The 24,206-nt window shown below is 41.5% G+C and overlaps 1 protein-coding gene across 8 annotated transcripts in view; it reads right to left on the minus strand.

Annotated features, from left to right (window-relative positions):
- pou6f2 (POU class 6 homeobox 2) overlaps positions 1–24,206 on the minus strand; it is a 159,477-nt gene that overhangs the window by 99,945 nt on the left and 35,326 nt on the right. For 5 of the 8 annotated variants that reach the window (XM_066646815.1, XM_066646813.1, XM_066646817.1 and 2 more), the window contains 6 exons: positions 22,586–22,797; positions 17,818–17,979; positions 17,602–17,720; positions 13,007–13,504; positions 12,244–12,457; positions 11,857–12,022 (listed from right to left, as the gene is read on the minus strand). In XM_066646815.1, the coding sequence (XP_066502912.1) occupies positions 11,857–12,016 (160 nt within the window). In that variant the 5' untranslated portion in view covers positions 12,017–12,022; positions 12,244–12,457; positions 13,007–13,504; ... (1 more) ...; positions 17,818–17,979; positions 22,586–22,797. Of the gene's footprint in view, positions 1–11,856; positions 12,023–12,243; positions 12,458–13,006; positions 13,508–17,601; positions 17,721–17,817; positions 17,980–22,585; positions 22,798–24,206 lie in introns of all 8 variants that reach the window. The other 3 variants (XM_066646812.1, XM_066646811.1, XM_066646814.1) reach the window with 3 other exon arrangements.

Raw genomic sequence — 24,206 nt, forward strand, 5'->3', positions numbered from 1 at the left:
CAGTTGGTTGGTCTGGTGTCTCAAAGGAAGCATGTGCCTCCCAAAGTTGGTGGCACTGACTTACTGACAAGAGATATTCAGACGAAAACAGGTGTATAAACAAAAATAATAATAATAAAACATAACCAATTATAAAAGTATACGACTTAAAAACTGTTTTCAAAAAAAACTTTCATAAGGCTATATAATCACATTGGCTACAAAGTGGAATGTCATATCATACTTCCTGGGCCACATTATAAAACGCTTTTCATACGAGTTCATAATGTCCTAAACTCTTGCTGTATAAAGTGCTATAATCAGAGCAATTATAGAGGCTTTCACCAGGTATTGTAAGGTGTTATGCTAGCCTTGTAATTAGTTATGAATGTTGGATTCCTAAGAAGTCAGTCAGCTCTTGTCTTATTTTGTCTAGAACTAAGAAATCTCTTGACCTCTAAATGAAAATAAGAGCTGAACCAAAAGCTTTCATCCTTATGTAACTGGAAAATCAAACAATAGTCTGCAAAATTCAAACAGAAAAACACAATCAAAAGAAAATAAGTTTGGCCAAGCTTTCAACTAGTCATCAGAAGCACATCTGACATGTACCATGACGTACATACAAGGCTTGAGTTGAGTTGAAGCACTCCCACAGTCATTGTTACCCTGATTGATAAATATAGTGAAACTATATTGCACTCAAAACAAGGAATTCTTGTATACCAATCTTCCATCATTTAGAGGGGTCTTCTGCAGCCATTATCAAACCTGAAATGTGAGGGCCAATTAATTTTCACCGGCCCTGCTGTCCTTGCTGACCCCGAAACAAGGCCTGTTTGGAAAACAAAAGTGGCCCTAGCGCAGGTCCCAGATGCACTCCCTCCCCTTGGCCAGTGCTTGAATAGCATCTTATCTGTGGCCGCTGGCACTACAGACGCATTAGCGAGTAGATTACACATGCTTGGTAGGCATGCATTAGGGAGATGGGGACAGGTCCCAACTCTAAGCAGACGACTAAAGGCCTAGGCTCTGGTCTATAATGAGATCTAACTCCTCAGGAGAGGCACTCGGGGCCAGTGGGCTCTATTTACAGAGGCCAGCCTCATTTAAAAGACTGTGTCTGTGTCACTTTATTACTTAGCCTCGCCGGAGCACATCAAGGCTCTCTTTGCATTAAGACCACACATCCCCCCCTTCCTGCCTATTTGCAGCTAAGCTGATTACACAAACATAATGTGTGTGTTGTGTGTGGAGGAGGGGGGTGACTGTGAAGGAGCTTGTAAGAGCCTAATGTGAGTGTGTGTGGCAGGGCCCTGTGTCCTTATATGTGTATGAAACGAAAAAGGAAATCTGGGATAAGGAGATTGTAATGCTTTTCGCTGGGGGGTGGTGGGGGGGGGCATTAAAACAAACTAATTCCTATCTCCAGGTCAACTTCTAAACAACACACATTTCTAGGACTCTGAGACGGCACTGTAGCAAAGTAAGCCAGTGTTGGTTTTTTTTCTAAAATGAAGGGCACTCTTAGACTCTATTTTTTTCTGTTTAAAGGAACTCTGGGTAGGAATAGTAGCTTTAATATTACAATTTAAAAATCATTGTGATGCTTCACCGACCTGTACCAGTTAAAATACATCCCCTATCATTGCTACTCTGGGCTCAGCACTGCAGAAACTGCACTGTGTAACCTTCAGAGGAAGGTAGGAAACAACCCTCCCTTCTTACCCCTCCCAATGATTTTAGGACTGTACATGATGTAAATGTAAATTACACGCTGCAACTGTAGGTGGAGATCAGGAGCAAAAATTACAAATTAAATTACCAAACTACATCTAGTAGTGCTATTAACAGATTGTACACAACTGGATTTTAAGACCCCTACTGTATCTTTGAAAGCCAAAAGATCAGGGAGTCTGGCTGACTATGGTCATCTATGGCTGACGTGGTCATGAGCAAAGCACCTAACCCCCAAAATACTATTCCCTACCTTACAAACTATGTATTGCACAATTATAAGGAACAGACTACAGCAGGTCAGTGAAGGATTTCGGACAATGCAGTGTATTAAGGGTATGCGCTACTTGCTAGGGTATATCTTTTGTGGTGCATTGTGGGATCGTTTGAGGCCAATGAAAATTGTTTACAATGTTTTTGTAAACAATGTAGATTCTGACACAGGTTATTTTAGCTCTGCTGGGGTCAGAAAATGCTCCCTCTTCTGACCTTCTGGAGCTCAGGGTTATGGTTAGGGTTAGGAGTAGAATTGTACAGCAACACAGGGCGAACTATAGTTTGTACACATTGTATATATGAATCCTAGGGATGGTCTTTAAGTTCAAATATGTGTGAATGTATCTTGAGGCCAGGTGGAAACAGCATTTTGCAAAACTGTACTGTAATTTACTGTAAAATTACAGAAAGAATGACACATAAAAGGGCTGTAATTGCAGATTTCTATAGAATGCATCTTTAGCAACCCTTCTTTGGTCAAACTTATGCCTTGACTTAATCTCTTCAAGATATAAATCTTCTGTACATTTGGCCAGGGGGTGCATTTTGTGGAGTTTAAGTGTCACATCTCTCGTGTGTTTCAAGGCCCACTTAGGAGTTTGGAGCTCTTTGTCTTCGTGTGAGAACAGTGGAACATAAAACATATCTCCGCCGTCCACAACAGATACATTTTCCTCTCAAAGTCCCCCTCAATTACACAAATCAATACACATTTCTTTTATCATTTCATCCCTTCTCTCACTGTCTCTCTCTCTCCCTCTCTGGGTCTCTCTCTCTCTCTCGGCTGAAGGTGACCCCTGGGCTGGAACGTGTCCTCCATTTCGCCAGAATCGGTATAAGTGCTGGCCATTTGGCTTAGACGTTAAGTGTACAAAATGAGTGGTCCTGTCTCTCCGGCCCCTCTCGTCCTGACAGGCTGATGATAGAAGCATCACATCCTGGGCCCCACAATAAAATGCAAACTGACAAGAGATGAGGCTTTGGTGGCTGAATATAATGCTGGATTGTGCCTCTGAGTGCCTTATTATCTTGTCTCAGGATGCTGGAGAAAGAGGAGGAGGGTCTGGCGGAAAAAAGAGAAAAGACACAGAAAAAAAAAAAGAGTAGACACTACACTGTAACCCCCCACACACCGCACGCAGACAGATACACCCCGGACGCATACACACACACACACACACACTCTACTCCGGTCTCCTAACCACTGTCTTTGGAGCTAATGTCCACTTTTTTTTTTCCCGCCAACAATAAACAGCATGTGGGGGGTGGTCGGGGGATGTTTACGTATGGCAGCTGGAGTGGAAAGCGGGAGAAATGGGCTTTTTAAAAGGCGGAGGGGGTCACCAGGTGAGGGTGAAGAGGAGAGATGAAGGAGAGAGATGTTGTTGTGGGGTTAGCTTTGCCGCGGCCTCTGTGGCACCTGTATAATCTGCCACAGGAGTATATACAGACACAAGCTGATCTTTCATAGCTGCCCTTAGATGTATACTGCATTATATACGGTCAATAAGGAGGCCCCTCATTGCAGCCTCTACTCTTACGCAAGGCATTGCACTAGATTCTGGAACATTGCTGGAAGGATTTGATTGTATTGAGCTGCATAAATGTAATCAAATAATAATGTTTAAAGATTCATTCTGGATCATAATCACAATATTCATATTCATCCTAATAGTGGGGTCTATCACTCCACAGCTCAGTGCAGGGTGGGGGGGTGGGAGGTGCTATATATTCCTCCAGCCCATGTGCAAGTTCAAGAGCGATGGGTGCACTTTAAAGTAGTAGAGCTCACTCATTAAGAAATGTCTAAACACATTTGGGCATATAGTGCCCATCACATTCATTTCTAAGTCCTGGCTACAGAGATTCCTCTTGTTTTTGGTTTCGATGTTTAAGGGCTTTGTTGTGTTTGTGTGTGTTGGGGCAGGGGGTGGGGGCTATCATTTATTATTATTTAATGATATTTAATGATAACCATGGACGGCATGGTGGTGCAGCAGGTAGGTGTCGCAGTCACACAGCTCCAGGGACCTGGAGGTTGTGCGTTTGAGTCCCGCTCCAGGTGACTGTCTGTGAGAAGAATGGTGTGTTCTTCCTGTGTCCGCATGGGTTTCCTCCGGGTGCTCGGGTTTCCTCCCACAGTCCAAAAACACATGTTGGTAGGTGGATTGGCGACTCAAAAGTGTCCGTAGGTGTGAGTGTGTGAGTGAATATGTGAGTGTGTGTTGCCCTATAAAGGACTAGCACCCCCTCCAGAGTGTGTTCCCGCCTTGCACCCAGTGATTCTGGGTAGGCTCCGGACCCACCGCGACCCTGAATTGGATAAGCGGTTTCAGACAATAAATGAATGAATGAATGATAAACATTCATATATAATGAATATACATATATAAATTCATTCATGAATGTGTGAGTGTGTGTGTTGCCCTGTGAAGGACTGGCGCCCCCTCCAGGGTGTATTCCCGCCTTGCGCCCAATGATTCCAGGTAGGCTCTGGACCACCCGCTACCCTGAACTGGATAAGCGGTTACAGATAATGAATGAATGAATTAATTCATTCATTCATACATTCACTCACACACAATTTTATAATTTTATAAAAAAACATGGGAAAATTTAGTTCAATAAAGTTAAACTTTCATACTGAATTTCCCATACTCTACATGAGGGGTTCTCATATCATAGACAAGGGTCTGTCCAAGCTTTTCCACAGAACTGCTCCATGCACTGGAATATAAACACCATTCCAACATAGTTCCACACAAGCCACATGATAAAGCTTTTAATTTTTATCGTCCACCGTCGAGGTCAGGCTTTTGTCACTGGCCGCATATGTTGGTAGCATTGCATATTTTGTTTACAGCTTTGGCAGCGGTTGTGCTTTGTCTCTGTGAAGAAAATATCCTGGCTACGTATCCATTATGATGACAATCCACACGGAGTATCAAAGGGGGGTTTACAATCTTATAGTGGTCTTTTGAAAGACCGGGTACCTTTTCAAAGGCTCTTACCACTGCGACTGCATTTGACACATGTATACATCAGCCCTCTATTGAGAACCACAACATATAGCACCCTCATACCCTTTTAATGTCTATGTCTATACAAGCCCTACGTCTGGGTCAAAGCCAAAGGGCGACCGATTAAGTCAGACAATATCCGTGCAGTCTGAAATGTAGATGAAAAGCAGATCAAACATGCTGTTCTTATTCAGTATCTACCACACAGATAATGTAAGTGCCTCTGAGGGTGTTGTCCTGGGTAAAATACCACAGCCAGCCTCTGCCCCCTGCAGCATTTATGGCTTAATACATTTCGCTGCCGTAACCATGTAAAAGCATTACAGGGTCTGGGAATACATCTTACATTCAGACTCTTTACTCTGTTTACTATTCAGAAAAGTTCCACATGCCTCAAGCTGCTGCGTTGAAATTCCTCAAACTCCTAGAATCATAATTTCACTTTACTTTGACACGTAATATTCTGGTCAGAGATTAAGGCTTAGAGATTATTACATTGTAATTACATGTTTTGATTGTGTGTAGGGGTTGTCATTTGGAAACTGAAGTAAACAAAATGTGTTTTTGAGCTGCTTTGTTAGAACGAGACACACCAGACAATCAGAGCCTTGTTATGACAGTAATTCTGTTTTTTCATCTTTTTAGTGATATATATATTTTTGTAATATTTTTACATGCTTCAATATTTATCTTGACATTAATGTTTCATTCTTTTAAGTTACATGTTAATATTCATTAGTCTGCTGCATATGAATTATAAACACTTCGTTATGAAATAAGCATTTAATTATAGCTTTAAGAGATAAGAAAAATCTCTCTACTTGTTACATTTTGTTTCATTTTAAATATTCAACTTTGACCAGGGGTGCTTGCAGAAAAGGAATGAATGATATGCGATAAATAAATAAATAAATAAACTAATATATTACATGGAGAATAAGGGAATTTACAGAGTAATTACATCAACTTCATTATATATTCATTATTTAATGCAGGTTTTGGCTTTGTATTCAAATTGATATTTGAAAAAAATAATTGTTTCATATATTTAAATGTATTTTACTTTTAAGCCAAAGTCAGGTACGGTCAAAACCGACTGTCAGAGTTTCAGTTACTCCCAAATAATACACACAGCACAGGTACACAGTTAAACACATAAACAACCACAAACTAGCTCAGCACTTCTACCTCAGCCCTCCCTCTAAAGCCAAAAGATTGTGTTCTTTTTTCCCTCCTCTTTCGTAAACAGACTGCTTCATCATTTTAAATCTACGATAGACGCTAGCGCCCCAGGACAGACTGAAAAGTGACCAAGCCCCTCGTACATGCCCCAGGCACTGCCCCAAGCTTACTGATGCCCATCTGCACTCCTCGGCAATAGTCTTCACTGGACATGAAATATAAGGTCCACTGCAGCTGTTAAAGACACTTATAAATCACTAATAAGACAATTCAATGAAATTCTATAATTCTGCAATTAGACACACATTACGTGACCCACATTTAATTTATTCAATTTCCAGCTTAACAACACTTTCCAAGCTCAACTCTCACTTTAAATTTGACAAAAAATAGAATTATATAGAACTTTGTAGAATTCAGTTCAGCGCTCTGGGTCTGAAAGAATGTGCAGCTGATTTTAAAGAGTTCATTAGTGAGAAAGGGAACCCTGAGTAGAGCAAGGCTTGTTTTTTTACATTGATGAATATAGATTCGTGCCTGGGTTTAATGGGATCATTATACAGAACTGAAACGAAAATGAAGACAACACAGTAAAGTGTGTAATACAGCACTGTGTCAGCGGGACCTTTTTTGTAAAATGTACAGGTTACTTCAATCCCATTAAAGACAACCCAGAGACTAGAGACCACTAAACCTAGCCTCTGTCAAAAACTAGAGTCTTATACCTCAACCTAAGCCCAACACATGGCCCTGAGCTCTAAACCTAACCCTAAGCCCAACACTGGGGATCAGCCAAACCAATGAATATATGAGCATGTAGTTTTAATTGAAGTGTGTGTAGATCATGCGTTAGTGATACATGACACTGACAGGTTGCTCTAAGCTTAGGAGCTTAGGTGTGACACTGGGACGGTTAAAATGTAAATGGTGAATACAACAATATAAATGAAGAATGTGTGTGCATACACAAACACACACACACACATACACACACATCTGCTTGGAATATAACCTATAGAAATGCCAATAGAAATGATCTTCATAGTTCTATATATATGAATATCATATATAATTATATATAAGTATTAATAAATTATTATAAAGTATTCATTTCTAATAAAGATAACACAAATAATCATTGTAATAAATCCTTTAAAAATGTTTATATTTGAGTAAAATGTAATACATGAATATTTAATAGATTAAGATCTGACAGTATACTGTAATTGTATTAAAATTTTATAAATATCTTTATAACTCGACTATTAATGGTGTTGAGACTTTTAGAATATCATTAGACTGCTCTCTCTCTCTCTCTGTGCGTGTGTGTGTGTGTGTGTGTGTGTGTGTGTGCTTGGCTTCATGCATGAAAGCTAAATCGACTACAAGACAGACAGACGCAAAGAAAACAAAGGTGAAAGGATGAAAAAGCGAGCAACAAAAGCAGGTTTGATGCTTATTAAAGAAAATTGTAACTTGAGCATTACGAAACAGTTGCGCCTCTCTCTCTCTCTTTCTCCTTTTACATTCTCTGCCTTGGTCTCTCACCCATTCTAGCGCTCCCTCTCCCCTTTTTTCGTGAATCTTGCCTTGGGATATCCTTAAAAAATTCATCAGACTGACAGTGGGATCCTCCAGACCGATCAGTGAGGCTGACAGTGAGGGTCGGACAGGGATCAGAGAGACTCCCACCCCCCGCCCAAACTCTGACCTCTCCCCCCACTCCTCCCTGCTCTGCCCATGATTCCAGACCCCCATCCTAAAAATGGGGGGGGGGGGCACACACCACCGAAGTCAAATCAGCAAGAGAGGCCTGCCGTGGTAACACTCCGTCTCCTTGGTGACAAGCTGCATCACATTCTCTCTCCCACCCTGTGGCACACCTCGCTCGACCCAAAAATATATATATATATATATTTATCCACTATCTATGCAGATACAAAAGTATTCTCTCTCTGTCTGTCTCTCTGTAACACACACTCACACACACGCACTCTTGTTATGCTGGTAGGCACTCATAAGGGGGGTGGGTAGCTGATGTCTGATGTATAATTTATCTCAAAACACCAAGCAATGCTCTTTATACTTCTCTTTTCATGTCTAATGTACTGCGGTGAATTGGCACGTCAGCGGTGTATACCTGCCTCGGTTTAATTAGAGCAGATCCAGCCTCACACACTAGTGTTTTACCCACCGATGTCGATTTAAAAAAGCATTTCAACCAAATAATGTGGTCAGTTCATCTCACACAGGAATGCCTCGTGACACAGGAATGTTTCACCGCTGCCCAATGACAGCCAAGTCCTTCCAACTTTACGTGCAAAAGCAAAACCCTACTTTCCTTCTAATGTGAGACAAAGTAGATTCATTTTGTTTTTACAAATCATTTTGGAGCTTTTCTGTTGGTCCATTTCCAATCAGAGTTTCACAGAGTGCAAAGAAGAAAAGAATAAAGAGAAAAGCATTAAGATTTTGGGAGGTGTTGATATACTACGGTAAAACAGTCATTTTAGAAACATTTGACTAATTTTGTTTAGAAAGAACCATGGCAGCTGCAGTATTTCACTCTCAAAGTCTCTCCAATCAAAGCAGGGGGATCACATTTATAGACATTAGCACAATGTACATCACTGTAATAACATGATTGAACAGAGAACCACCCACAGAGCAGCTGCAGGGCGAGAGAGAGAGAGAGAGAGAGAGAGAGAGAGAGAGAGGCTCGTAACTACTCAGCATCAAGCCTTGCACAAGCCAACCAGAATGAATGAAAAAATAAAAAAAACACAAGAAAGTAATTAATAAATAAATATAGACAGATAGAAATAGTGTGAGAAAAAAAGAAATGACATTGAGAGCGAAGTCACAGTTACTAAGCATCAAGGCTGACACAGGGTAAAAGGATAAAAATGAAAAAATAAAAATAAAAAGAAAGAGAGAAAGAATATAAGAAAAAAGAAAAGGGAAAAAATGAGGGAAGAAAGAGAAAGAAAGAAAGGAAGAGAGAAAGAGAGAAAACTGAACTTTCCCACTGACTTTTTGTCAGCTGTGCCGAATGTGTGTATGAAACGTTTTACCGCTGTCTCTTTGACTCTCAGTCGGTGGACACTGATATTCTTAAATGTTCTTTAATGTAAACCAGACCCTCCATTACATTTCTTATGGCGTTTTATTGGAGTGATTCAAATCATTATCTTTATCCTTTATTCATAAATACAATTCTTAATTTACATACATTTATTGTTACTACACTTTACTACCAAACTAAAACTGTGTGTGTGTGTGTGTGTGTGTGTGTGTGTGTGTGTGTGTGTGGGTGCTTTAAGTGAGCAATAACCCTGGCACTTTCAGAACTAACCCATATGTCCAAAGATGTAACTTTACAAGAGAGGGTCTATTAATCTATTAGTCTATTAGTCTATTAATACAAATATTAAACTCTCCTAAAGAGATAATCTGGATGTATTTGTTAATCATTCAATTGTAAAAGCCTGTTGCAGTTTAATTAATATTTTAATGGAACTGAATATATATGTAACATATTTAATTGGATTATTAAAACATTTAAGACTTTCTGGGGATGTCAAATAAGTTCCATTGTTGTAATTTAAAAGACAGTCAGATATTCTAATGCTTACATTAGTCTAGTGTTGGTCTGATGCTATTGTTATGAACTCAATGCACAACACTCTGGGTACAGTAACACATTTTATTTTTAATTCATTATTTTTCCCCAAAGGAAACGCAGAGCTGACATTTTAATTTTTAACATCGAAACAAGGTCAAATCTTTAAAAGCTGCATTGTCTATTTTTACATTTTAAAATTGATCTATAAGGAACACACATTTTTAAAAACAATTTCAAATAAATAAAAGTGAATATAATCAAGTATTTAAAAATTTAGACTTAATTAGAATATATTTGAATACATTAGAATATTATTTGGAATGAGTCATAACTGAATATCTTTTAAATTACAGCAATGGAATTTATTTGACATCCCCAGAAATGCTTAAATGTTTGTAATTATCCAATTTAATATGTTACACATATATTCAGTTCAATTAAAATATTAATTAAATTGCAACAGGCTTTTACAGCTGAAAGATTAATAGATACGCACAGATAAGCTCTTTAAGAGAGTTTCATAGCCGCATTCTCCCAGATTTGACAACACACTGAATAAGCGGCACTTATAATATGAAATATATTTATGACAAAAAAATGTCATTAATATTTCCACCTTTGTAATCGTATATATTAAATAAATGTAATAAATATATATGTATATTGTCTTTGAAGCATCAAAATATATATATATATATATATATATATATATTTTTTTTTTTTTTCAAATTGAGGCATGGTGAAAAAAATGTAAAAAAAAAAAACACTGGAAAGTGAGGGTATCTCACTCTCTCCATCACAGCTCAGAAAGTCAGCCCATTCAGATCAGAGCGGCAGATGAGGCTCAGGAGCTCTTCACACAACAATCACATTTCTCTCCCCTCAGGCGTCCCTGCCTTTCTCTCATTTTTATCTCCTGCCTCAGCCAAGGAGATCTCGCATGTGAGGAAATGTCACCCCGTATGACAGATGAGTGTGTGTGTGTGCCCATTTGCCCCAGATTCTGTCAAATTTCCCCGCATTTGGAGCACCAAACTGAAAAATAGGGGTCCTAGCATAGAGCCCTGATGTACACCACCGCTCCAGGAAAAAGGTCTCAGATGTGTAACATTTTGGGACGATTCCGGACAAGAGTTTCTTGTCGAGGACTGAGACTTGTAACCTTATTTCCTTTAATAAAACAACATTAGCATCTACAACAGCTTGTCAACGAGAAGCACTAAAGCTATATTCCCCTAAAGACTCGCAACAACAATAAACAAACCCCTCAAACAGCGTAGAACTTCAATCTCCAAAATGCCAGTGCTTCTCCTGAGCCAAGCAGATGCAACATTTGGTGACACTTTTTCCATGTTTCTGTTTTTACACACAGTTCTTTAGATATATCATTTTCTTTTAAGCTCCTTGTCCAAAACCTGGCAATGGCAGCACTAAACAAAACAAAACTTCCTACAATAACTTTGGTATTTTTTAACCCAGCGCTTTAGAACACCTCTCGTCTACATATACGTTTGACACTGGAAGACTAGACACCCTTGGGTTTAGAATGGAACATGGAGATATTATTAGTAATACCTTTAAAACTAAGTCTATAGGTGTCCTCACTTATACTTTCACATCAGTTTCACAGTAGTTACTGAACATAAAGCCTAGGCAATAGAAGGTTAAATGTGCTGTCAATAATTCCTTGCGTATTCCTGGGTCCACTGAATCATTCAGGGCTTTCCCCTTCTTACGGAACCCTGCCCATGCACACACACACTCACACACACACACACACACACATCGACCCCCACCTCCTCTACATTCTTAGAAATTGAGACGTGAGTGTGAGGAATGTTTCTAAAGTTTATTTAGAAGCCCTCCTCCTACAGTAAAGCCATAAAATCACAGGTTCTTGAACGGACCAATCTAAAGACCATTTCGGGATACCTTCGTTATTAAGTACGTATTCAGGACTGTACCCCTAAGCTTTGGCATGGAACTAGGTGACAGTGATGAAGGTCTGAATGATAACGATGAAGAAGGGGAACTGACCGTAAAGCTTGTCGTTGTCGTCAGCATCTGGCGGCAGCAGCAGAGGCTCGTCGTTGATGTCGCTGTCCGGGCTGACCGCCCGCTCGTCCTCCTGCAGCTCCGCACCTTCCATCTCTGCTCTGAGGGGGAGCAGCGGCTTGCTCAGCTGCCCTGTGATCATTGGATCCTGGAGGTGGGGGGTGTGTGGGGTGGTGGGGGGGAAGTGAGGGAGGGGGTCCAGGCAGGCAAGGCAAGGCAAAGCAGGCAGGGATAGAAGAAGAGGGGGGACAGGGAGAGAGATAAGAAGAGACCCTAGTTAAGGTTTGGTGCTCGCTGATTCTGTCGCAAATCCCTGTCTTTCTATCCACTTCTCAACCTTTTGCTCTCTCTCTCTCTCTCTCTGTTTACCTCACTCTGTGGTACTGATCACTCATTCGCTCCCTCTCTCCTTTCTGTTCTCTCCCCGCTGGCTCAACTACTGCTGACTACAGTCTGCTGGAGAGCTCTCATAGGCTTGTAGAGATTTTGAATGATTCCATTTGGTGTACCACATGCCCCAGCGCACTCAAAAGGCCTCATTTACATACTTCAGTGTCGTTAACGCATTACAAACGGCAAGGTCCTGCAAACATGTTTATATACACACAGTTCCTAAACCATATTTGGACAAGATTTTTATTTATTTTTTGCTTAATTAAGAAAACCAATTCTCGGCGCAGTTGGTATTTGTGAGCACAAGGGTAGAAAAGATCAGATCTCTAGGTTTAGCCACAGCTGTGGGCAAAAAGCACATGGCACTCCAGCGCACTGCACTCCAGAGTTGGCAGTGACGGCATCACAGGGAATTTTAATGGCATACTTCATTCAAGTGCCCCAGCGATTTACATATACTCTTAATTGGCCAAATAGTATTTCCACTTACGCAATCCAGCACGACTCATTCCACAGAGAGCCCTTTCTATGAGGTGACATAAAATATAGGTAGTATTTCACGATCACTTTACGGCATTAATTCCCATCATAAGTGTAGCAGCTCCCACAGCAGGAGTGTGGGCAGAAGTACTAAACCTTGGTTTCTTTTTATCTAATACGACTACTACTACTAATAATTATAATAATAATAATAATGACATTAATAATGCTACTAATAATGATAATAATACAAACTTACCCAAATTGTGTAGTCCAGATCACGAGGAGAATTCACTCCAAATATTCTCTGCAGCGCAGTTATCCAAAAGATTTGGGCAGAGAGGTTTTAGAGCATGCTAGCACCTGCTGAGAAGGGGTTAGAACATGCTCTTCAGAAGCAGAGAAAACAGCGTGTGACCGAGCCACTGCTGGTCCAAGTCTGGGGTTGCCTCTGGAGATTCAGCTGAGATGTCACCTCTACTCTCTCTCTCTCTCTCTCTCTCTCTCTCTCTCTCTTCCTCAGACGTACCTCCCCCCTCCTTCCCTGATGGCAGTGCACATCATAAACAAACCTTGGCAAGAGGCAAAAAATATATAAATAAACAAACAAACAAACAAAAAAAAAAACCTCGCCTTTTCTCTTTCACGGCTGCCTTATTTATGGAGAAGTTTCTGCCTAAGTGGTTCAGAACACCGGAGGTTGGGTGAGAGGGGGGGGGCACGCAGGGGGGGGACAGGTGATCTGTTTGAATCTTGCCTGCTGAAAGGAAGAGTAGCAAAAAAGAGAAGAGTCGGAGGGAAGCTTAGACCTTCATGGAACTGTGCCTCCACCCGTTTTATTTTTTTTTTTTAGCCCCCAACCTTCAGCCACCCCTTGGAATGGTCGATAATTGCACCCCCACCCCACCCTCGGGGGCCATGCCACAAATGTGCTCATCAGACAGAGTTTGATATGACACATGATAATCTATGAAAATGTTAATCAATAAGAATAGTTTAAGCTGTCATTGGCTGAGAGAAAGACCGGCTGGTCAATACTCATATACCCGGCAACAATGTCACTTGTCATCACTTCGCTGGACATTTTTAAGCCCCCCTTCCCTCCCTCTCTCCCTCTATTTCTTTTTTTGTGGGGCACTTAAGTATGAGAAACTCAACAACGCGTCAATATGCCCCCCACGGCAGACCATCACTAAACCCCCCCCCACCACACACACACACACACACACACACACAGTCCACACACACAGTCCACAAGATGTAAACGCTTTTTTCCCCTCGCCACTGAACGACGGTGCCTCTCTCAGCCTGCATTCGCTTAAACTGTCTCTCCCTCCCTCTCTATCCCTCCATCCATCCATCCATCCATCCATCCATCCATCCATTCCATCCCCCTTCCCCACTTCTCTCCACACACTCCCCTTTGAGTTGCCTGATAGGTCCAGTGGAGGGCAAAATTAATACCTAATTGAATAGTGCAGTCATCAAAATAATCAATACTTTTTTATTATTTATTCTTTACAGTCTGTTGACTGGTTGAGAGCTGCGAGGAGCCAAGGGGAAAGAAAGGGAAGGAGGGAGAGAGACAGAGAGAGAGAGAGAGAGAGAGAGAGAGAGAGAGAGAGTGTAATTTTCACCACAGGCCACGGAGAGAGAAAAAAAAAGAAGGGGGGGGGATGCCGGACACACAATAAAACATGAGGAAAAATTACAGTGGTGGGGGGTGGTGTTTAGAGAAATATCAGGGGGTGACAAAACAAATGGGGTGAATCCTTCTCTCCAGAACAAGTTCTAATGAAAAAACAAATTATCCAGATCCACAGTGTCCCAAAATCAGCCCCCGTCTGCATTGTTTCTGTGTTTATTCTTAGAGATGTTTTAAAGGTCTCTTTGTGGCAGGAGAAAGTGAAGCTAATGGGGGATTAATGGTCTTTAATTTTCTTGCAGATAAAAGTAACAAATGAACCTCGAGAGGAGGTAAGAGTTAGGATCAACATGCCTGCTGTGCCCCCCCCCCACCCCCCTCTATCTCTCTGTTAATTAATTGGGGTTTTCCCAAGGAACTATACCAAGAAATCGTGTGTGTAGGGACTGTGAAGTACTCTGAGTGGGATGTATGTCTAGTAAAGTGGTGTGTGTGTGTGTGTGTGTGTGTGGGGCTGTTTTACTTTCCTAAATCCACATAGGAGACTAAACAGGAAAAAGCACTTGAACATTGACCCTCCCCCCCAACAACCGCCCTCTGAGGCTCATCTCTGCCCCCACCATCCCCTGCTCTCGCATAAGGTATCCATGTTAATTGCTAATGGCCCTAGCTGCAAGTCTACTGGTGTCCCCCCGAGGCCAAGGAAAGTGATGATAATTTGATCATTCCCGGATGGTCACTCTGGTCAGTCTCAGGCCCTTCTTTAACATTTATATTACCTTCATCTGTCATCTTTCAGCATTTACATCAAAACATTTACAGCTAAATTCAATTAACACCTGAAAGAAACATGTTTATTACATGTGTAATAAGCATTAAAGCATAATATTCTCAGGCATATGCATTTATTGTTGCATATAATTAAATGTAATGATATATATATCGATCAATGCCAATATCAATTTCTCAACTAGCATTAGATTTAAAAAATAATAATAATAATAAACCCAGATTTTGAAAACAATAACACAAATGATATTATTATCTGATTGTCTCAAGACAATATTAGGACGCGCTTATAACGCAGTGAGGTCAAGCCTCTGACTCATGGGAAATCCTAAGAATAGGTGAGTGTTAGTGGTCTTTCTTTATTCTCAGTCACTCCCTAAATCCGTTTACTCCATTCATCTCTGGCTATTTGCATTTAAAATATATTTTAACAGAGATGAATCAATCTGAAGATCAATACGCTCTAAACCGGGCTCCGCTGTAATCACGTAACACAGGAGAGTCCGTCTAAACCTGAATGTGATTAGTTGTGAGGGACTGAAAAGTCGATGTTTATGTACTGAATATGATGATGACGATGATGAGGATGTCCCTGATTATTATTCACAGTCTTATTAAAATTGATGCTTATTTATTTGTCAACACATTAATTCTCCTCCTCTATTCACAGACGTGTAATAAGGAAGCAGAGGTGTGTAATAAGTGACAGGGGACAGTGAACGCAGACAGCCGTGCGGGGAGGTTGCTGGCCATTAGCTTGTCCTTCAGAGTCCTTTTGAAGAAAGCCTGGTGATCTTCTAAGGTTTAGACTTGTCCCTCTCTAGCTGTGCTAAAGGTGTCTCCACCACAGGACTCCACACACACACACACACAATCCTCTATCAGGCACACACCTGTGCAACAGGTCATGGAAAAAATATGTCCGTCAGTGTGTGGAATGCAAGGCCTCTTAATGTCTTATGCATAAAGCCAAACTTTCAATAATAACATTTAGCACTGAAACATCAGGCCATTTATTCAACAGCACATAATATATTACTTTCACAAAACTTACTCAGCCCAAGTTCATGGATAATTTGGTGAAGCAGATAAATGACATTGTTTTAATGAAGACGATCAGCTAAAGATATATGATAAAGCAGTCCATTGTTTTCTAAACTGTTCTATTTTTAAGTGGCTTTTTTTTGGTATTTAAATAATATTCATATATTTTACTATATTCCGTCAGGCGTCATGGTTGGTGGCAAAATGGCATTTGATGCATTTTAACAGACAAAAACTTTTTGTCAAATAGTAACTTCACTGGTAAATGGGAAAAAATAACTAAATAAATAAAAAAACCCTCACATTTATATATTTTAGAGCGTTTCTTTGGGCCTAACCTTTAGGTAATTTAACAGGCAGTGAAGTGACAATATGTGCCTTGCCCCCAAATGATTCCGTGTCGGCTCTGGATCCACCGCGACCCTGAACTGGATAAGTGCTTACAGATAATGAACGAACAAATGAAGTGATGATATGTTTTACGTTACTGTACCTGTTTTCCCCACTCTTTACTGCATTTTAGTGATTGAAGTCAGCAGTAGTTTGTCTTAATATTCCTATATTTAAATATTTGCGTGTGTATGGAGTGAGTATGAACTATTATGTGTTTAGAATGTGTATGTTGTGTGTACGGAATAGGAATGAAAACTGTATGGAATGTGTATGTAATGTGTAAAGTGTGTGTGTGTGTAAAGTGACTATGAAGTAAGTATGATGTGTGACTGGAGTGTGTATGAAGCTTTTATCAGACAGCGCTGCAGCCCTGACTCGTCCGGTGCCACAGACGCTGTGGATCAGAGAGAAAAGGCCGAGAGATTGTGTCGTTGCCTGTTGACTATCAAAGCTGAGTGTTAGAAAAAGCTCTTTGATGCCCGGGACACTATAAGACCCCGCTGGTCCTCCTCAGATAGATATAAAAAGCCATTGATTGAGAGTGAGTTCGTGTGCGGCTTTTCTTCCTTCCCTCTCTCTTTTTTTTTTTTTTTTGTACATCGATCCTCAAACTGACCTTCTGATGCTTCATAGCCTTCTACAGCTTATGGAGAGAGACAGAGAGAGATAGAGGGTGAGAGAGAGAAGAAGAGGAGACAGTGGAGAGAGAGAGAGGGAGAGAGAGAGAGAGGCTGGAAGTGGAGAGTGGAAAAGCAAGTCAGAAAAAAGTGGGAGAGATGGAGGAATAATATGACTAACCTTAGCCCGTGCGTTTTAAAAATAGGATCATGGTATAATACATATATTGATTTGAGAGAGAAGAGATAAACGTTATTGACTTAAAAGTTTCTTCATGTGGTGACGGTTTATACATTATTTTCGATCATTTGTATCAATCTGTTCATAATGAACTCTTCACCCAAACACAAATACTTTTTACTTACACTTTGTTTGCCCCCTTCCCTCTTGGTCTTCAGTGGTCAGAACACTACAGGACCACCACTGAGCAGGTGACCACTGGGTCATTCTCAGCGTTGCAGCGTTATGTGACCACATAAAAATACTAAAGAGAAATATATTTTGAAGTAAAATAATATTCAAATCAATGGCATATCACAGCAATATTATAACTGAATAACGTATTGATCACCAATAATCACCACTTTCACCAAGAGTGTATTAAGAAACCTGCACAATATCCACAGCCAGGTTCCCTCTTCTTCATCCTCATGGCTCTTTGGTCAGTCACCGACGGCGACGGTAGCTGCGTGCTCATTGGCCGTCGGGTCGCGCTGGAGCCGGGACCTGTCTGTGGGCTGACACTGACGAATAGTTTTTAATACCTGCAGCAATGCTGCATCATCCAGACCTTACAACGTCTCACATACACACGCACACAAAGACACACACACATACACACTCACACAAAGACACACACACATACACACGGCTTTGGTTTATTTATTGGATTGTATTTATATCCAAACAACCCAAACTTCCCAAACAACAACACGGAATCTTTTGGAATTATATTCTCTGTATGTTTAAGTCAAATTGTGTTCAGAATTGAAATTCGTGTTCCTAATTTTTTTTGTAGCCTCATAGCTTTTAAAAATAAAACATTTAATTAATCAGAGCCCCAATGATTTACAAGTTGCCTGATAATATCAGCTGATACTGAGATTCCATGGATACTTATTTTATATTTATACTCTAATAAAATAATGCATTATTTTTGCTGTGGTAAACAAACATCTCTGACATAATAAATATTATAAATTGCAACTGACACTGAAAGTTTATGTCATAATATATGATAACACATCCATCTTCTTACCAGAGGAAAACAAATCAACATGTTCTTGACCTGTTTTATCTGAGAGGACCCCTTCAGTAAAAGAGAGAGAGAGAGAGAGAGAGAGAGAGAGAGAGAGAGAGTGGTTTATCTATCTATCTATCTATCTATCTATCATCTATCTAACGACTGTTCCTTTGCAGATTATGTCAATACAGAAGATTCCCAATTCCCAGCACAGACTTGTTAACTATATAAACTAACATACGTAGTTCTGAGCATTCTGAACATCATACACACACCAGAATATGAAAAAGCCCCCAGACGAAGACAAAGAAACTCACTCTCCCCATCCTCCACCTCCAGTGTGGACCACCTCTCTGTTAACTGCAGGGGACCATTTGCACATGCGTACCCACAAGAGAGGTGAGAAAAAGTGATTTCCCAAAAAGGCTCGCTAATTCTCTATGAAGAGAGGCCAAGATCGATAAATCATTTCTAAGTAGATTGTAAAGGGGAAAAAAATTATATCCTGAGTCTGGTGACACTGCATTAGAGAATCTCCAACAGAGAGAGAGAGGGGGGTGGGGGGGGGGGTGTGTGGGGTGCCTTAATCTTAATAAATGAAAGTCCAGTGTCCTTTATGCGTCTGCTTTAACTAATACCACATTAGCTCAAAAGACTTCAAACACCTTGATGAAACCCCACTCAGAGCCTACTATGGGATGGGTCAGCAGACTGATGTTTTTTAACAGACATTGAAAAGATGGATGCATGAATAGATAGAAAAGTTCAAATGTTCCTATAGAAAATAACTGCATAATAATCAAATCTAGTGAATTTGTTTACATTTTCACAATTGTATTATGCAGAAAATCTGAAGAATCAAGTAGTAAGATTTTACGGTCAATGTTTAATTTTTATTGGTTCATTCGTCAGTTCATTCATTCATTCATTCATTCATTCATTCATTCATTCATTCATTCATCCATCCATCTTCTGCAACCAATTCATCCTGGTCAGGGCCACACTGGGTCTGACCAGAAAACAAGGGTTTACAAGGGAGGAACACACTCTGGACAGACCTCCAGTTCATCACAGGGCACCACACACTCACTCAGTCACTCTCTCACACACTCACCCAGTTATTCATACACTCACTCCAGTGGGCAATCTCACACAGCCTATTCACCTAATAACACATGTTGTTGGACTGTGTCAGGGAAACTGAGCACCCAGAGGAAGGCGAGGATCGAACCCAGGACCCAGAGACCCAGTGTGGCAGCAACACAACATATTGCTCCACTGTGCTGCCCCCTACAGGTTTATTTATATATAGGGACTAAACCCGACGTGTAAACCTTGCAAAGTGCTGACTGGCCAGTGACATTTATTAATCACCACAAAATGCAGACCTCCAGTTTACAGCAGTGGACACGTTTGTTTTTATCTGACTCACAATGGCAACTTAGAAATTAAACAAAAAATATATACAACAAACAAACAAACAAAAACATGGGAATACACAAGTAAACATCGCTAAAGTTTACCGTTGTTGTTGTTGTGGTTTCCAAAGCCTGCGATTCTCACTGTAGATGTGGTTTTGTGATGTCACAAAAGCTACGTTTCCAGGGGAGATATGCTAATGTAAGTGACCAGGGACCTGGGCTGAAAATCGCGTAGAGGTGTGCCGAGCCGAGTTGATTTCAGATCGTTCATTTGTTATACTTCTTTGTGTAATATTAGCACAGCTGGTACATTTCAAGTACGTGAAAAAATGGGAACCAATAAAAATGGAGAAGCAAGGTTTTGTTCCAACCACAAAAATATATTATATTGCACCCTGAATAGCAGTAAGCTTTAATAGAAAACACCTGAAAAGAATAGAGAGCTATCTAGAAGGGCTTAATAATATTTTTAGAAATAGAAATAGAAATAGAAACAGAAGTAACATGTGCAATGCTGTCTTTCCTTTTCCCTGTGCAAGTTTATGGTGCTTTTTTGAAAGTCTTGGCCTACAAGGGTAAATTATACCAAAATCAGGAAAACAATTGCCGTAATCAGCTGCTGCCTCACCTCAGCACCTGCCATCTGTGATTCAGCAACTGCCTCGAATTTGCCACTTCACTGACTGGTGTATGCCCTGGTTATTAAGTGTGTAATTTATACTAATCACCCACAAGGACAGGGGGCCGACCACATCGCGAGGGAAAAGATCCTAATGACCGAGGACAGCAAAGCAAGTGAATCAAGACGTTGTCTTTCCCTGGCGGGGAGTTAATTGCATGGTTCAGGCCCGATTCACACATTACATGAGAATTATGAGGCATATTAGTTCTCTTTTCAGGGGAAATTACCATCCTCGTCTGGTCCCCGCTGTGTTTGTGATTTACGCTTTGGTCTAATGAATATAAAACAGCTCTCTTAATCAAGGCCAATAGCAGCGTGCACGAGTGTGCAGTGCAATAACTCCAGCTCTGTGCTTTTACGCTATAATGCACACTTTAATAAACTCAGTTAATGTACATCTGTATCTACATTACAGGTATGCCAAGCATTCAGCAGGTTATTGTGTGTGGAATAATAGGTGGCGCAGCAGGTAGTGTCACAAAGCTCCCGGGACCTGGAGGTTGTGGGTTCGAGTCCAGCTCCGAGTGACTGTCTGTGAGGCGTTTGGTGTGTTCTTCCTGTGTCTACGTGGGTTTCCTCCGGGTGACTGTCTGTGAGGCGTTTGGTGTGTTCTTCCTGTGTCTACGTGGGTTTCCTCCGGGTGACTGTCTGTGAGGAGTGTGGTGTGTTCTCCCTGTGTCTGCATGGGTTTCCTCCGGGTGACTGTCTGTGAGGAGTGTGGTGTGTTCTCCCTGTGTCTGTGTGGGTTTCCTCCGGGTGACTGTCTGTGGGGAGTGTGGTGTGTTCTCCCTGTGCCTGTGTGGGTTTCCTCTGGGTGACTGTCTGTGAGGAGTGTGGTGTGTTCTCCCTGTGTCTACGTGGGTTTCCTCCGGGTGACTGTCGGTGAGGAGTGTGGTGTGTTCTCCCTGTGTCTACGTGGGTTTCCTCCGGGTGACTGTCTGTGAGGAGTGTGGTGTGTTCTCCCTGTGTCTACGTGGGTTTCTTCCGGGTGCTCCGGTTTCCTCTCATGGTCCAAAAACACACATTGGTAGGTGGATTGGCGACTCAAAAGTGTCCGTATGTGTGTGTGTGTTGCCCTGTGAAGGACTGGTGCACCCTCCAGGGTGTGTTCTGCCTTGTGCCCAGTGATTCTGGTTGGGCCCCGGACCAATATTTTGGAAATGATGTTTGTAAATGTGTGGTTTTCCATCATTTCCTATTTTTTATAACATTTGCTTTACCTTTTACAAAGATATCTCCAGGAACATTCCACTTCTCCAAAGTTCAGTCTTAGAAGTTGGCGAATAGTCATTGAGGTCTTTAGTAGTCCGTAAGGTCTGCATAACTCAGGATGGTTCCGAGTGTGTAATGCATGGTGTATGGAGCAGGAGGAAATGGCCTGGCTCCTGAGTAAGTGTGTTGATTGTTTCCCCAGCAGGACCTGTCCTCAGAGCTCAGTGGGGTGGAGGGAGGGTGATGAGGGTGAGAGGAAGGGCTAGCGTCCCCCTCTAGCCCCCCTACTCACACCGGGCTGCCCCAGCATGCCACCATCGATCCGTCCACAGAAAGACGGAAAGGCTGGGAGATTGTGTTGTGGGAGGGAGAGAAAGATAGAGGGAGAGAGAAAGAGAGAAGGAGGCAGGGGTGCTTAGCAGAGGACAAGCCGAGGCAGAGAGAAAGAGAGAGAGATGAAATGGGTCTACACTTCCCCATTTCTCTTCACTATCTCGTCTTAAGGTCCCATAGCAAGGGTGAAGGGCCTCAGAGTCCAAGTCACACACACACACCAAGATGGAAGACAGAAGCTAAAGAACCTTTGTTTACAATCAGTCAACAATGGCACGATGATTAACCTTCATTATAATTTTCATAATGGATTAACTTTCACTCATAATAATTATTTATGTCGGGCGGCACAGTGGAGCAGCAGGTAGTGTCGCAGTCACACAGCTCCAGGGACCTGGAGGTTGTGGGTTCAATTCCCGCTCCGAGTGACTGTCTGTAAGGAGTGTGGTGTGTTCTACCTGTGTCTGCGTGGGTTTCCTCCGGTGCTCTGGTTTCCTCCCACAGTCCAAAAACACACGTTGGTAGGTGGATTGGCGACTCAAAAAGTGTCCGTAGGTGTGAGTGAATGTGTGAGGAAGTGTATCATCCTGTGAAGGACTGGCGCCCCCTCCAGGGTGTGTTCCTGCCTTGCGCCCAGTGATTCCAGATAGGCTCCGGACCCACCGCGACCCTGAAAAGGATAAATGGTTCCAGACAATAAATGAATTAATTATTTATGTCCCGCCGGAGTAATTTTCTAAACACTATAAAATATCAGTAGCAATAAAGAGATTTGCTTTTGTTATTTTGTTGCAGAGAATAGTCAACAAAGTTATTAGTGATAAAGGCAGTGCATCTTCTATATTTCTGTAACTATTTCAGCCTGATCAGAGTTGCAATGGGTGAGCAGGATCCCTGGAGTCATTTGGCAAAAGGCAAGAACACACTCTGGACAGGGCAGTGTGTTCTTTACTAAACCACAGTTATCAGCCTTAACCTGTAGCAAACATAACAGAGCACTATGTAATATTATTACATTAAAAATTACAGCTTCAAAATCATTGTGATGCCTAGCTGACTCAATACTGCAGAAACTGTACTATGTAACTTTTGAATTAGTGTAGGAAACTGACCCCTGGACAGGGCCACAGTCGAGGACCCAATGGGAAAATTGGTTTTTGTGTACTTCTGGTTGCGGAAACATAGATCTTTTAAAAAAAGATGGACATGACACTGATGTTCTATAACAAGCCTTTAACATCTATCACATGCTGTTGCACTGGGTGAATGAGCTCTGGTTCTGTTTTGTTCTGTTGTGACATTTACTCCTGGAATGGGTCAGGTAGGTTATGACATAAGACCTCTACAATGCTCTGACATACTGCAGTACCCTACAGGAAGAGTAGGGGGCAATATGGATTCGCTTGCATTAGTAGAAAAATAATAATAATAATAATAACTGTCTCATTACGGTGGCACGGTGGTGCAGCAGGTAGTGTCGCAGTCACACAGCTCCAGGGGCCTGGAGGTTGTGGGTTCGATTCCCGCTCCGGGTGACTGTCTGTGAGGAGTTGGTGTGTTCTCCCTGTGTCTGCATGGGTTTCCTCCGGGTGCTCCGGTTTCCTCCCACAGTCCAAAAACACACGTTGGTAGGTGGATTGGTGACTCAAAAAGTGTCCGTAGGTGTGAGTGTGTGAGTGAATGTGTGTGCGTGTCTGTGTTGCCCTGTGAAGGACTGACCCCCTCCAGGGTGTATCCCTGCCTTGCGCCCAATGATTCCTGGACCCACCGCGACCTTGAACTGGATAAGCGCTTACAGATAATGAATGAATGTCTCATTACTCCTATTTGCAACCTTTGCTGGTACTGACCCTTTTACAATGTCATTAAAGTGTAGAAATCATGAGCTGGAGCTTTTGAATGATGGGGGATGAGGCTTTGAACAAATAAAATGGGAAGAAGTAATTACTGTTTAGTTAGTTTGTTACCTGAGGGTTTAGAGATGACGTTTATAGAAATAGCTTCTCTTTTGATGAGTGTAGGACTCACCAATTCACATCAACCTCACAAATAAACCTGAATGCACGTTCTTATTTAAAC

Source organism: Hoplias malabaricus, chromosome 1 (genome assembly GCF_029633855.1).
Source record: "Hoplias malabaricus isolate fHopMal1 chromosome 1, fHopMal1.hap1, whole genome shotgun sequence".
Classification (NCBI taxonomy): Eukaryota; Metazoa; Chordata; class Actinopteri; order Characiformes; family Erythrinidae; genus Hoplias; species Hoplias malabaricus.